This window comes from Rhea pennata, chromosome Z (assembly GCF_028389875.1).
Source record: "Rhea pennata isolate bPtePen1 chromosome Z, bPtePen1.pri, whole genome shotgun sequence".
Lineage (NCBI taxonomy): Eukaryota > Metazoa > Chordata > Aves > Rheiformes > Rheidae > Rhea > Rhea pennata.
Window position 1 is genome coordinate 10,773,024 of NC_084702.1, and position 13,999 is coordinate 10,787,022.

The window sequence follows — 13,999 nt, forward strand, 5'->3', positions numbered from 1 at the left end:
CAGCTTCGGAAGGAGGGATAATATGATTACAACAAGATGCAAAATGACAAGGAATTCATCTGACTGGAACATGTGCTTACTGAGGGCATTTGAGACACAGTATTACTAACCGGAGTGGAGAGGGGAAATCTGTATACCTCAGTCACTGCTTTAGTAGGTTTAATGGACCTGAACTCCTGAATTTTACAGCATCTCACACACCTCACGCCATCAGTCCCAGTCCCACTTTACTCATGGTATTACTACCATAACTATACACATCTGCAAACCCCAATGACCTCTGGGATATCAGGGAAGGAAGTGTTTTAGGGAAATACAGACTGGCTGGCTCGGTATATTGGCACTTGCTTTATTGCTGCTTCTTAATGGAGGCCCAGTTGTGTCTCCAAGGCTTACTAAGATCAGTATCTCTTTATTACACTCTTGAGCCTGGCTCAGAACTTGTCTGGTATCTTTGTTCACCTTTATTCACCATTTTATCCATGCTATTTTTTTCCTGCTGCATACAGAAAAATGTAAATATAAATATAACCTCGCTGTGACAAGAAATTGCTAATTCACAAGACACGTGTCAAGGAAAGCTCATGGCTTTCAAATACGGTCTTTGAATTTTGCAGTGGGCACTTAATTTAGAAGCTGAACTACAAGGTTGTTCTCCCAGTACGTTCCTTGAAGAAAGAGAGTAACTAGTGCTAAACTCACGCTGGGAACCATCTCTGACAGAGATCTCTTCCTGTATGCTGCCTGGAAAATTGAAGGCAGCATAAATTCCTGATGCAGGCACTTAGGTGTCTGAAGCTAATCAGCATCAATAGGGTATCAGAAGTAGAGCACTATCTGCTTCAAGGTCCTCTCCCCTTGCACTGGGAAACAAACAATCTCCTTCCACTACTGCCTGGCATAGTAATAGTGAGTGTGGAAAACAGATGCTGCAGAGCCTGTACTGTACCACCTGCTCTCCCCTCCTGTGAATATAGCCCCCTGCTGCTCTCCAAGGAGAGATATCACTGACCTTCACACCGTCAGAGAGTGCCAGGCATGGATCACATCCTGCAATATTACTCTGTTGCTTGGAGCTACAGAGCAGCAGTCAAAACCAGACTGCTTCGAGAAAAAGCACAACAAACGCAACAAAAAGCTACTTTAGTAGTTGCTATGAATCAACTGCTGCTGCTTATAAATGGGGTTCCTTAGCTGGGCTGCAGCACTTAGAGCTGAAGGAAAGGGCATCCTCCAGCCTACCACAGAGATAAAATATAGACCTTCAAAAATTACTCCATACAGGGGAAAGGATGTCAAATGCAGAACTGGAATAGGACAAGGGGAGGTGAAAAAGGAGAAAAGAAATTTTAAGTGATGTTTACCGTATGATACAAAACCAAGTTAAAGACAATTTTTCTTTCCATTTTTCCCCTCATTCCTAATTCTAAAATGACATGAGAAATACAGCCATTGTGTCTGAATTACTTCAGAGGCAAACTAAGATCATTTCTTAGGTAAACACCCTTACTAGTCCTCCATGGGAGTCTTCGCACACCTTACCCACCGAGGGGGGGAAATAGCAGTGGTTTCTGGCTATCTCCAGGCACAAATGAAGAGCCATCAAAAATCAGCAACATGAGAAAGGAGCTGTCCTAGCTAGGGGAGCTGCCCAGCACTTTCCTCTTTTTGCTACATTTTCCCAGTGACAGCCAGTGCCTGTGAAACAGGGAGGAATTACCATTCTCCCAGTGAAACCGAGCCAGGGAAAGGTGGTAGACCTTGGCCAGCAGCCCCATGGTTGGGGTCCAGCACTGCCAGCCCCCACACACCTCCCTGTGTTATGGCCAACGCAACTCAGCGGTCCCAAATATATGGGATATATACGATGATATATATGATGGAGTGATGCCCGCTGGTCAGGGAGAGGTGGCCTGTTGGCCAGCGATACCAGGAGAGGTGTGAGGCTGGCCCAGGAGCTTATGGGGCCCTGAGGAGGCAAAGGAGGCCAGAATGGAAAGGACCCACCACCATGTTACAACAATGGTGACTGGGGCGGGTGGTTTCAACTGTCACAAGAAGCTGCACCAGGCCAGGAAGAAGGTGTTGGAGATCCACGGTTCCCCATCACACTCAAAGTTCCTTGGTCTGTCAGCCTTCCTCATTCCAGATCTATACAAAATATTAATTTATTTTGTGAAGTTCCACTTATCTGCAAAAGAAGGAAGTGGGAAGATCTGTAAAGATTTCTTTACAGTTGTAAAGAAGCAATTATCATATAAACATGATTTTAGTAGTACTACAGAACTAGATCTGAGTAAATTGTAGGATCGTATTCAAAAATGATGGTGGAGGAAGAAGCAAAATTTAGCCCCTTACTGTACTACTGTTTTTAAAGTTTAGGTGTCTTTGCAGAGTGAGAGAAATTGCAGGTTAGTGAGTAATATTATATCCCGCATATAATGAAACCTTCTCCAGAGTAAGCGAGCTAAAACTGACATGCTCACTAAATATGTGAATGCTTTAGCACACTCACCTTTGACTCATGTTTCAGCAAAGGATAAATGATACTACAATATAAAACAGAAACTGAGAAGAAAGGAAGAGATTATTCCGGTACTGATAGAGGGCAAAGTGTAATAATAGGAGGGAGACCAGCCTTGAATCTAATGCACCAGACACAATTACTAGGATTGTCTCTCTCCTGCTTTCTCTCCCAGGCTCCAGAAGGAGGAAGAATCAATTAGCTCTCAACAGGCTATGACCTTGAAGGATACAGCTTTAAGGGGAATATGCTGAGTAAGACCGAAAAGAGAGAAAAGGATTTGGAAACTCATGGAACGGCCTGGTTCAGAAGGGATAAGTCAGTTACAGAATATGAGATGTGACATTTCTTTCCTAGTTCTGTGTTTAAGATTATATATATATGTGTTATCAGCACAAAAGAGGCTTTCTGTGAACAAGTTGCTTCATTCTTCCTGAAACAGAAAAAAGGACATCGGAAGGGACAATCCTATTTGCAGATGCTGCTTCCCAGGGCACCTCTCTCAGAATTTTATAGTCGTCAAAAGCATTCTTAAAAAAAAGTTATATCGATGCAATCTGTCAACCTGTCCAACAAATCTTGCTGTACATAAAACGCAAAGACATGTTTTAAACACAGCTGTTTCAAAAATCCCAAGACAGTGTTTGGGAGCTGTCCAAAAAGTTCTTTTTGGGTGTCTCTCAATTCTTAGGCAGATCCTTTGCAACGCACTTTTCCAGCTACATTTTCTTATAGTTGCAAGGAACTGCAGCCCTCTGCCAAAGCCAGAATTACTTGCCACAATCAGAATAATTGCTTTCTATGAGACTGTCTCACCCAGAGCAAACCAAACACAACTTACTGCCAGTCCAACCTCTCCTTTAGCCCACATCTATATGGGAACTGAATGTCTTAGAACACTTAGGAGACATTTATTTCAAGAAAATTAAGCCAACAATAAAAAATCCAACCCAATCATTTTATTTCTGGACCCCCATTTATTGCCCAGATGTGAGCAGATAATAACATAGATAATAGCTTTTTGCCAGCGACTGCTCCAAAGAATGTTTTTTTCCCTCCTTTATTTACTTCAGAGATGAAACTACCAGGTGATGAGAAAGGTTTGCCTCGCATGTGGAGATTTAAAATGGTGAAGGTGGCCCTGGCACAACTAGCTCTTGGCTCCTTATTCCTCTTGCAGGAAAGAAACAATTTTGGCTGGATGTTGTTCCCTAGTCACTTTATAAAGTAAAAAGAGGTGTCATTTCTTTCATGCCACTTACGACATTTTCACTCCAAAAGGATTTTCTGCCTCAGCCATTAAAAAAAAAAATCACTTAGTCTAATTTTGTATAACTGCAAAGCTGGTTAAGTGTCCCGGTAATTCAAGTAATTGCTTACTTCATACAGACAAAAAAGCCCTGTCACTTAACTGCACAGCAATATTGCCCTATCAGGCCAGGTGCCTCAGATAAATTACTTTTAATCCAATGGCTTGTGATACTCTTTAGCTAAGCACAAGGGAGTGAGGCTTCTGTAGGGGTATCTAAAATTTCCTTTCAGTGAGCCTAGGATAGCTCCCAACAGCAAGGTGTTCAGGACTGACTCTCAGCTGGAAGAGTCTCCACCAAAATCCTGGTAGCTACTGTGCATAGGCACATTTTTACCAGAAAAGCATCCAGCCCAGAATATCATCTCTAATCTAATTGCTGCATATCTGTACTGAGTTTGATCCTCATAGGGCCAAGCTCAGCAGCAAACTTCTCGTGACTTCAGGGCTCCAGGGTGAGGTCCAGCATGTGCTAGCTCCAGGGCTTCTGTCCTGTGGTATTACACGAAAGGCACAAGGAGAAAAAAAAATGAGATAGGGTCTGGCAAGGCAATTCACCAGGATCCGAGTTTCTTGTCCTGACGACTGCAGCCCTCTGTGGGAAAGCCAAGCCCCGTGCCCTCGCAGAACAGCACGCTGCCTTCGCTTTTACTAGAGTTGCACAGTTTTGCACAGCTCAGGATCTGCTAGCTTGATCTACTGCAGATAATGGGCTGAAATGCTGAATGTCAAAGAAATTACACTTTAGCAATGCAGTAGTCTGAAGCTTTGTGATGGCTACTGAGAAAATAACCCAGGTGCCCTGGGTGCTTTTTTGCTTCAAGAATGAGTAAAGCCTCATTCAGAAATTGATCCCTTTCCATGGGCAGGAACACTCTCCTGAAATGACCCACTACAGTCAACAAGGCAATGTCTGAGAAAAAAGTTTAACAAGATTCACCTCCTAAAGGAGGAGAAAAACACAAAGAAATACATACTCTGGTCATAAGGGAAAAGGAGAGATCATAAGCTGACTGCTAAATTAATAATTCCCGGTCTCTAGCTGCTTCAGATATGCTGTCGCTCTTTCCCGCTGTTCTCCCTGACTGTTTCAGGAAGATGACAGGGACGTTTGCCAGCAGCAGACTTTGGGAAGGATGCAGCAGAAGTGCTCTGCAGGCAAAGCGAAGAAAACGAACGCACACGGAAGCTGCAGTACAGGACGCAAATCAAATTTACAAGAGAAATCGGCCGACGGGCCACACGGAACAGCGGTCGGGTAAAGACGCTGGGTGAACCACACGCTTCCCTGCTTGCGGATGCAGAGAAGTCGCTGGCACCAGCTCTTTACGCAGGTCCCAAACGAAGCCCTCGTCATTGCCACGTGCACCTCGAACAAGTTCAGAGGCCAGTAGGTGCCTCCTCAGGGGGGTCACCCACACCACTCCTGCCTTAACCCTGCTTGCATTAGCATGCCAATCACACATCCTCCCTGAAGACAGATGCGAAGCAATTAAGTACCTTTCTTTTTTCTCCTTTTTTTTTTTTTTTTTGGGGGGGGGGTGGAAGGTAATAAAAAGAAATGTATCTTTCTACTTACAAAGTTTTGGAGCAGTTTGCAGGTTGGTTTCTGTCGCTTGCGCCTGGGATGCTGTGGTAGGCTCCCAGGCGGGTGGTGGCAGTGAAGGTGCAGCAGAGGACAGCAACCCGACATGGAGGATGCGGTTATAGAGGGTAGGCTGGAGGGATGGTTTGGAGGGCACCAGCGAGCTGTCCGTTTGCACGGTCACATCAGCCTTGCTCTCAGGGCTAGTTACGGGGAAAGGTGAGGTGTACACCTCCGAAGGCACCCAGGCAGGCAGGGCTGTAGCATCCACAGCACTGTTTGGGTCTTGTCCTATCCTCCCCGGGTCAAGGTGGGTAGGAGAGTCATACTCAAAAATCTTGTCCACAAAGACCCATTTGAGGCCAGCAATGCAGAGGCAGAGGCTAAGCAGGCACGCCAGGATGGGGGCGATGCAGATCTTTTCGGAGTTGAGGCAACCCTTCAGGCGCTCTGCCTCCAGGCACACGCAGCAGGTAGCGGCAAGGCCTGCTATGCCCTGGATCCGCCTGTCCTCCCTGTGGGTCCCTGGCATGCTCTCCTCAGCCGGGAGCCCCTCGAGAGATGCATCAGGCCTCAGCTGAGCTGAGGGGCTGGGGAAAGTGTCAGCAGCTACTTCAGACATGTTTAAGCACCAGCTCTCAAGCAGCTCACCTCCAAAAGGCCTTAACTCTATCACAGTCCATTACTATGAGACACAGACAAAAAATAAATAAGTAAATAAATAAGATGGTAGTAACAGTCACAGCGCTCTGCAAAAATCACAGAGTGGGCATCAACAAAAGGTCCCAGTTCAGCAGCATCATCCAAACTGGGAGAGGAGCAATGCACAGAAGAAAGACAAGAAACCCCCTCTCCCTCCACCCAGAGCCCTCTGCCACTCTCCTCAAGCAAGAGTGGCTTCGCAATTACTGAGCTGCTGTTTCCTGGCCACTTTTATAATTTCTTAAATGCCTCTCAAGCAATTCCAGCTCTTCCAAGGGAGGGAATAAACATGCCCCCCCCCAACCCCTCTTACTACTCCCCAACACCATCAAAAGCAATCAGAATAAAACAAAAAAGGAGGGAGAAGGAGAGTGAGAAGAGAAAGAAAACCGCAAACGCAGAGCAAAATTGGCTGCATTAAAGTGAACCAACAGCCCAGGGCGAAAGGCAAAGTCTCTCACCTTGAGCATCAGAGGCTGGTATCTGCTTAGCCGTGGAAAAAAAAAAGAAAGAAAAGAAAAGAAAAAAGAAAAGAAAAAGAAGGAAAAACCCCCAACTGTCATGCGGGGGGAAGGAGCAAAAGCGAGATCGGCGGCGGCGGCAGGGGCGGCGGCGGCGGCAGCATCCTGCGGCGCAGGAGCGGCGGCTGCATCACGGCCGCGCAGCAGGTGCCTGCTGCTGCCCGGGCATCGCGGCGAGCGCCCTCCCCGCGGCGCCGGGGGCGGCCGGCGGCGCCGCAGGATGGTGACTCCCTCCTCCGCTCCGCTCCGCTCCTCCGCTCCGCTCTGCCCTCCCTCTTTGTCCTCCCCGAGCGCTGCCTCGCCGCCTCGCTCCCCTTCCTCCTTCCCACCCCCTCCTCAGCCCCCCTCGGCAGCCGGCTCCTTCCTCCCCGTCCCCACCCCCAGCCCTCCGCAGGGCCGCTCCCGGGGAAATCAGCGCACCCGGCAGCGCAGGACTTCCTATTTTATCCAATTAGGAGGAATACAGGCCATCAAAGCCGCGGGGAGGGAGGCGGGCGGGAGGTGAGGTGAGTGTCGGCCCCGGCCTCTCTCCATCCTCCGCCACGGCCAGCCGTGGCATGCTCGCGCCGGCGCCGGGGTGCGCGTCGCCCAGGCCCAGATCCGATCTCTCCCTGCTTCCCGGCTGCAGTTTCTCCCTGCCTGGCACCTGGAGACAGCGCTTCTTTCCAAGCCCCCCTAATAAGTTTGCTTCACTCAGAAAAAATGCTGGGATGCTTCTTAAACCAGAGCAGGGAAAGGAGGAAAAAAAATTAAAAGGATCATTCTACCCTCTGACAGGTTTGTACTTAAGTTATTACAGAGAGGAGGTTTGCACCATGTTTTTTCTTTTTTCTTTTTTTTTTCTATTGCATTTTCCAACCCTCTCTTCAAGTTTCTAAGAAAATCTGCAAAATAATAATAATAAAAAAGAAAACCCTTCACATTAACCCAACTCTTCTATATCTCAAGACCTGGCATGCTGCTAACATAGGAGACTGTAGCATTTAAGTCCTCACCTCTTATTTTAAAAAAAAAAAAAAAAAAAAAAAAAAAAAAAAAAAAAAAAAGAAGAAGAGGAATTTCAAAAACCACAAGCTTCCACTTTGCTCTTGCCAATCCTTTTCCATCACTACCAATATCTAGCACCACCTCTCACTTCAACCAGTCCACTGTAAAACAGGTAAATTGCAAAGGAGGTAAGATCAGAATCAGCCCTATCCCTACTCCCTCCTGTCTCCTGCAAAGAAATACATCCACATAACAACACAGGCACACAAACATAACAGAGAGGGACCTACAACACAATTTCCAGTTCCTTGGACCTTATGAAAACATTTACAATGAAGATTTGGCAATATGAAGTCTCCTTTTCCCTTAGTGTAACTGACTGCAGAAGGCATAAGGAAACAAAGAATTGAGTCCTTCCAATTTCCCTGAATTTGTTCCTACTGCTACTTTACTCAGGCATCCAAAAGGTAATTTCCTTTGTATGTTTTTGGAAGTCACAAAAAAATGCACCTGTTCTCTCCCACTTCCTCTCCATGCCTTCATCCCCCCTCCCCAACTATTCACAAAGATCTCCATCGAACATCAGAAACATTCATATAAAAAAGGTTTATCAAAAATCTGAATAAATCCTACAATGTTTTCACAGCTTCTCCTGTCAAGGGCTAATTGACAAATGTCTAATCACAAAGCTTCCTGTGAGGCTTTAGCAGCCAGCTGAAGAAATCATGATGCTACCACACTCAAGTGTCTGGAGGTTTTACCTTACAACGCAGCCAACGATAACACTCGCTGGAAGAATACATAAAGACAAATCATCATACGATCTAGTCTACTGCCGAAGTGTCTGGTCTGCAGGCTAATGGTGCGATCAGCAGCCTCGCACAGGAGGAACAGCTTGCCGTGCGCGGTTATGCAGCTCCTCTCGTGAGCACTGGTGCTGTTTAGCTGACAATATTCTGCACGAGAGCAGCCTCTTGCAAGTATCTCAGAACATGTTTCAAAGAGCAATAACAATGCAGGCACTGTACGAAGGGGAAATTTACAGTGATATTGCCATCATAGCCGTGATAGTCTGTGGATACAAATAAACAGGTTTCTAGGGAGATACGTGTTTTATTAAATTAACTGATAAAGCTGGGGAGAGCAAACATGCTTTCATGCACGCTAGTTCCTCCTCAGGTGTGAAGCTGATGCAGCACTCCTTCGGGCTGGCTGCGAGCTGAGAACCAGCTGGGAATGCTCTCTTCATTGCACAGATGAGAGACCGCAGCATCTGATTCCTCAGGGCAAGTTTTCTAAAGCATCTTGCCTGTTTGATTCATGCCTAATTTTTTAACTATCCTACTTCCAGTAAGATAATTTCCCCTGATGACGCTGCTCTGAGTGGTTTTTGTAGTGTGTTTTAACCCACTGTCAGGTCTACATTTTGCTTGCACTGAATTTCTAGGCAAAAGTCCTGCATTTAATTCTTTTAAACTTTTCCTGCAATCTTCATTGCTCTTCCCCTTTCACTGCTGTCCTTTAGACTATGCTTTTGTTTTGTCTCACATTTTTCTGGCACTGCCAGAGCCAGGGTAAATCCGCTGCCTCCCTTGATTTTCCCTGTGCTCCCTGCACCTGCTGGGGCTGGCCGCATTGCCTGCCAAAGCCCTGCCACCCCCTCCAGCCACCAGCACTGGCCACCAGCACCGCATCGCCTTGAGGGCTGGCTCCCGTCCAGGCTGCGGCACCCTGGCACCTCCGGCTGCCGCCTTCAGCACCCTCCTCCTCCTCCTCCTCTCTCCCTCAGCGAGGGCTGCAGCACTGGTTTGCCCCCTACCAGGTATGAGGGATAACTCACTGGTTTTAGGCCCCTTTTTCTCTTCACACTAAAGCAGTGTGGAAATCTGCAGATTTGGGACATCTACATTCCCACAGTAACAAACTGGTGTTGTGCTTAAATGCAGCTCCTGATCCAGGCTGGAGGAGGTTAGTGCCTTGGGAAAGTGCTAGCAGGTTGTTAATGGGAAGCAAGACCATGGGAGAAAGCAGGAGGGAATATGGTCTCACAGGCAGAAAATTTTACTAAGGTAGCCTATTAGTGGCCAATATAAAGATAAGACAGGAAATGCTTCACCTTTTTGTAATTAGGTTAAGTCCCTGTTTATTTCTCTGATTTTTATGTCACTTGAGTCCCTTTGGCATAGAAGAGACAGGAGTGTGAGTCTGGGCTCACAAAGCTAAAGTGTGACCGAGATCTGGGCTCATGCTATATATTACATGACAGATTGAAACACAGAGGTCTGAAAACTGTAGCTTGATTTTGTGGAGGGTTCTTGGGTGTGGAGTCAGTAATTACTTTGCTAGGTTGCAAATTCCCCAAAGCTTCAAGGAGAGACACAAAGCAAAAATCAGCATTAATTAATTAAGCCTGCCATAAGGATGAACAAGCTGTACCTGTTCCTCCAGTTCTACAGATTCCAAAACGTTGATTTCATACTACCATGCTGCAGAGGACCATTTTCTGAGGCAAGCCACAGAGACAGGGAACTATTTCTGAATGAAGTGTAAATAGACATGCCATCATAAATGAGAACATCCTGCAAATGAGAGCAGCAAGTACCATTATGCTCAGCTGGCTCCTCAACTACATCATAGCCAGACCTAAACCTACTGAATTTTGTGGAAATTAGGCTTCATAATTCCTTCTCCTGGAAGCCACTGGATCTCAAATATTCATCTGCTTTAACTAAAGTTGCCATAATTCACAAAAGGATTTTGTAAGAATAATCTAATTCCTTGTAACTGCTGGGGCCCTAGAAAACTGACTTTTGTCTTCACAGGGCTTATACACGGTACACGGACCTGCTGATTCACAGCTTAAGAAAAGATGCTCAGTGAACCACAGGCTAACACCAGCTGAGTGATCTCCTCCCAGAGCATTGACTTCCTTTGAGAGGATTTCAGTTCTTCAGAAAGAAACAAGCTGCAAGATGCAGCATCAACTGCTCCATCATGTGTTCGATTGCACTCCCTTTTTTGCGTACATTGAGGAATTAAAAGCAGTGCAACCAAGAAGCTAAAAAGAAAAAAAAAGTGCACATTCATTAATAAGAGATTGATGAGGAAGATAAAAGGATCTCTTTTTATTGATTGCAGGCACTTTCTTCAAATTAAATAAGTGCATCATTTAAAGATGGGAGGTGACCAAAAGCAAGTGAGCGGGTCCAGTAAGCCTCATCACTGCCAGCAGTCATGGTGTGGGAAGAGTTGGCTGTCACACATGTGGTGCAAAAAAGATCTGTTTATTCCTCCTTTCAGTGCTTCACTAGTCTTCTGTCCCTCATTCATCTCCCTTGGATTGGTGCCAATATTCTTTGCTTTTGAGTCCTTCCAAAAGCCTGTATTAAAAATCTCATGTCTCAGCTCAAATGGCACAAGGAGAAAACTTCATTTTGCTTTTCTTCTGGTCCTTCCACTGGAACTTCAAATGCTAAAATGTAACAGGCTGTCACTCATACCCTCCTCCCTCGTCTTTCACCTGATAGAAAGTAACCTGGATTTATGTGATACAGCTATTAATATGTCTCCACTTATCCACTCTCCTTTTCTTTTCTCTCTTTTTTTTTTTTTTTTTTTTTAATCCTCTGCCCATTTACAACCATATATGACCAAGGAGGAAAGACCTCGACCCCTGAACAAAATGCAGGAAAATGTGAGCACAAAAGATATTGAAACCTTAAGCACATGTTCAGCCTCAGATATGTGGATAAATACGTCAATGTCAGTAGAATTATATGTGTGTTTAAGTAATTCGCTGTAAACAGGACTGCTATGGGAAGGTTCCCTCTCCCCAAAGCCCTCTCAAACATCATGGGACACAAGCACATAATAAGGCCATCATCCAAACCACCTTTGTATGCTCAGGCTGAGATAGCTGTCCTGAAATTGTTTCAGTGCCTACAAAAAGTGTGTCAGAATCAAATCTTCTCAGTAGCACACTTTTTGGAAATGTTTGGAACACAGAATACAAGTTTCAGTGTGTGTGGAAAGTTTATGTTTGAGAGATCATAAGCTTGTCTCTGTGGCAGAATTTTCTATATTTGCAGTCTAGATAGAAATTTACACTGCCCTTTTATGTCAGGAACCAATTTCTTATAAGTACAATATCTGTGGCTTAAAAGATAGTGATTTGAAGAAACAGCACAACTACAATAGCCTTTCAAGGGATGTTTATCCTTTAAATAGCTGCAGCCAGTAATTGAAACTGAAAGCTGCCATGAAGTGGGCTGTTATTGCAGGGGAACCAAAGGCCTTCTGACTCATTTCGTCTTCAAGTGTGACGTGAGACACCAGGTTTCTTTCATCCTAATCAAGAGCAGAGCACTACGTTAGACACAGGAATTCAACATCAGACCGTGAATGCCAGGAGTTTTAATCAACAGCAAGGGAGCTTCGACCATGCTATAGCCACGTGGTCCAGAGCCACTCACTAACTCCCACCCGTGTCAGTGGTCAAGTGCATTTGTGGGCCTGCATCTGAGCAGCTTGTCTTAGATACCATTGGGAGATGGGACAAACTCCTCATGGACGTTTGCTGGGTGTGGGGAAGGCTGCTGCTCTGCAGAAACGTGGCACAGTCAGGTTTCAGCACAGGCCAGCCTCAAGCCTACCTCCTTCTGTTCATGACACTGGATGTCTTCACACCCATAATCCCACCACTGCTGGGGGACTTCCTGGATTCCTAAAAGTTGAGCAAAGTTGCTGAAAGCCCTAATTTGAAGAATCATCCCTCCCAAATTGATCCCAGGTTAATAAAGCAGTTAAACATGCATGGAGTTAAACAAGTAGCGAAATGCTTTCCTGGTTAGAGATGGACTAGATCACACATCTAAGTACCTTTTTGAACCAGGGCCTAATTCAAGAACTGAACAGGGATTTTTGAGCCTAGTGCTGTGGTTTCATGATACACAGAGTTTGGCAGCAACATCATCCTTTTCCCTGCCTCTCACTGCTTGTTGGTGCCTCTGCTCTGCCACCTGTACGGTTTCAGCACCATTTCTTAAGAGGTCAATCTGTGAACTGGAAGAAAGAATTGACTTTTGATTTAGAAAACTTTTTTTTTTTTTTTTTTTTTTAACCATCTGCTTCCAGTGTAGCCCCATAAAGATGTCTGGAGGCTGGAAGAACTGGAGCAGTAGCCTGCACAGCAGGACAGAAATCCCTTGACCTGATCTTCCCATTGAAGACTGTACCATGACACCAAGAACTAAGTCTTTCTGAGTCAAAGGCTTAACTTAGGCTCTAGTTTGAAGTCTGAACAAGACACATATTATTTAGAAAAGATCTTTCTACTTATTACACCTTTTAGTTGTTTGTAATGAAAGAATTATACTTGCGCATATGTTTCTAACTTTTGCTGTTTAAAACTTTAAGGCACCAAACCACTACTTTAAAGTGTCATTTTCAAAATTTCAGCTACCTGGACTTTTGTACAGAGTAACTCTCCAGCTCATATTTAGTATTTTGTTACTAGGAAAACAAAAAAGGAGACATAGAAGACATACAGCCACCACACTTACTGCTAGGAAGAACTTTAGCACCATTAAATAAAAAGACATCAGTGATAGGATATTAACATACTGATGGCTTAGATTTCTAAAGTATGCTTTACAATACAGTTATACATTCAGAATCTGCAAGCTTCAGAACTTTATTGCAGAAAGTATTATGCTTTATCTCAAGAGCTGGTTTGATTAGCAGCCTTCTGCAAACACTTCCAGATAATGAAGTTAGTACACCTTATCCTGAATCAAGATATTCATTCAATTACATTGGCTGATCCAGCTCTGGTCATGTCTGTACGTAACCTTATAACTTATAATATTCAAGATAAAGTGGTAGAATTGAGACACTGCTTAAAATTTATAGTAAACCCACAGTATTTGTTATTGCAGAAGTTCCAACAATAACAAAAACGGCAGCTCTCATCATGTCTCAGAATTGTAGCATCATCAAGGACATTTAATATTTAATACTCTTTCTTAGTGCATTCAGAAAGCCAAAGAAGGCATGAATCACTCCTTTGGCATTGGCTGGAAAACTTTGTCAATTTCCAGCAAATAATTAAGAAGAATTCAAATAAGAATGACAAAGGAGATTTTATGTCTAGTCATGATTTTTTGGTAGTCTAACTCAATATGTTTTTATTGCATAGCTATATTTTTAATCCAAACCCCTAACCTGAATTTTACGATGTGTTCTTGCAACATCTTTGTCACTTTTGCACCCAGCTGCTGCTTGTGCTACATATGGTCCAGGACACAAGCAGGACTTTCACCTCTTAGAAATCAGAATTTAAAGTGAAATATAGCAGTTACTTTTCTCATACA

At 44.7% G+C, this 13,999-nt stretch overlaps 1 protein-coding gene across 2 annotated transcripts in view; it reads right to left on the minus strand.

The window, feature by feature from the left end:
* The window catches only part of NRG1 (neuregulin 1), a 98,696-nt gene extending 92,656 nt beyond the window's left edge, over positions 1 to 6,040 (minus strand). For both annotated transcript variants that reach the window (XM_062599611.1, XM_062599610.1), the window contains exon 1: positions 5,413 to 6,040. In XM_062599611.1, coding sequence (XP_062455595.1) covers positions 5,413 to 6,040 — 628 coding nt within the window. The remainder of the gene's footprint in view (positions 1 to 5,412) is intronic.
* Positions 6,041 to 13,999: the final 7,959 nt, after the last annotated feature.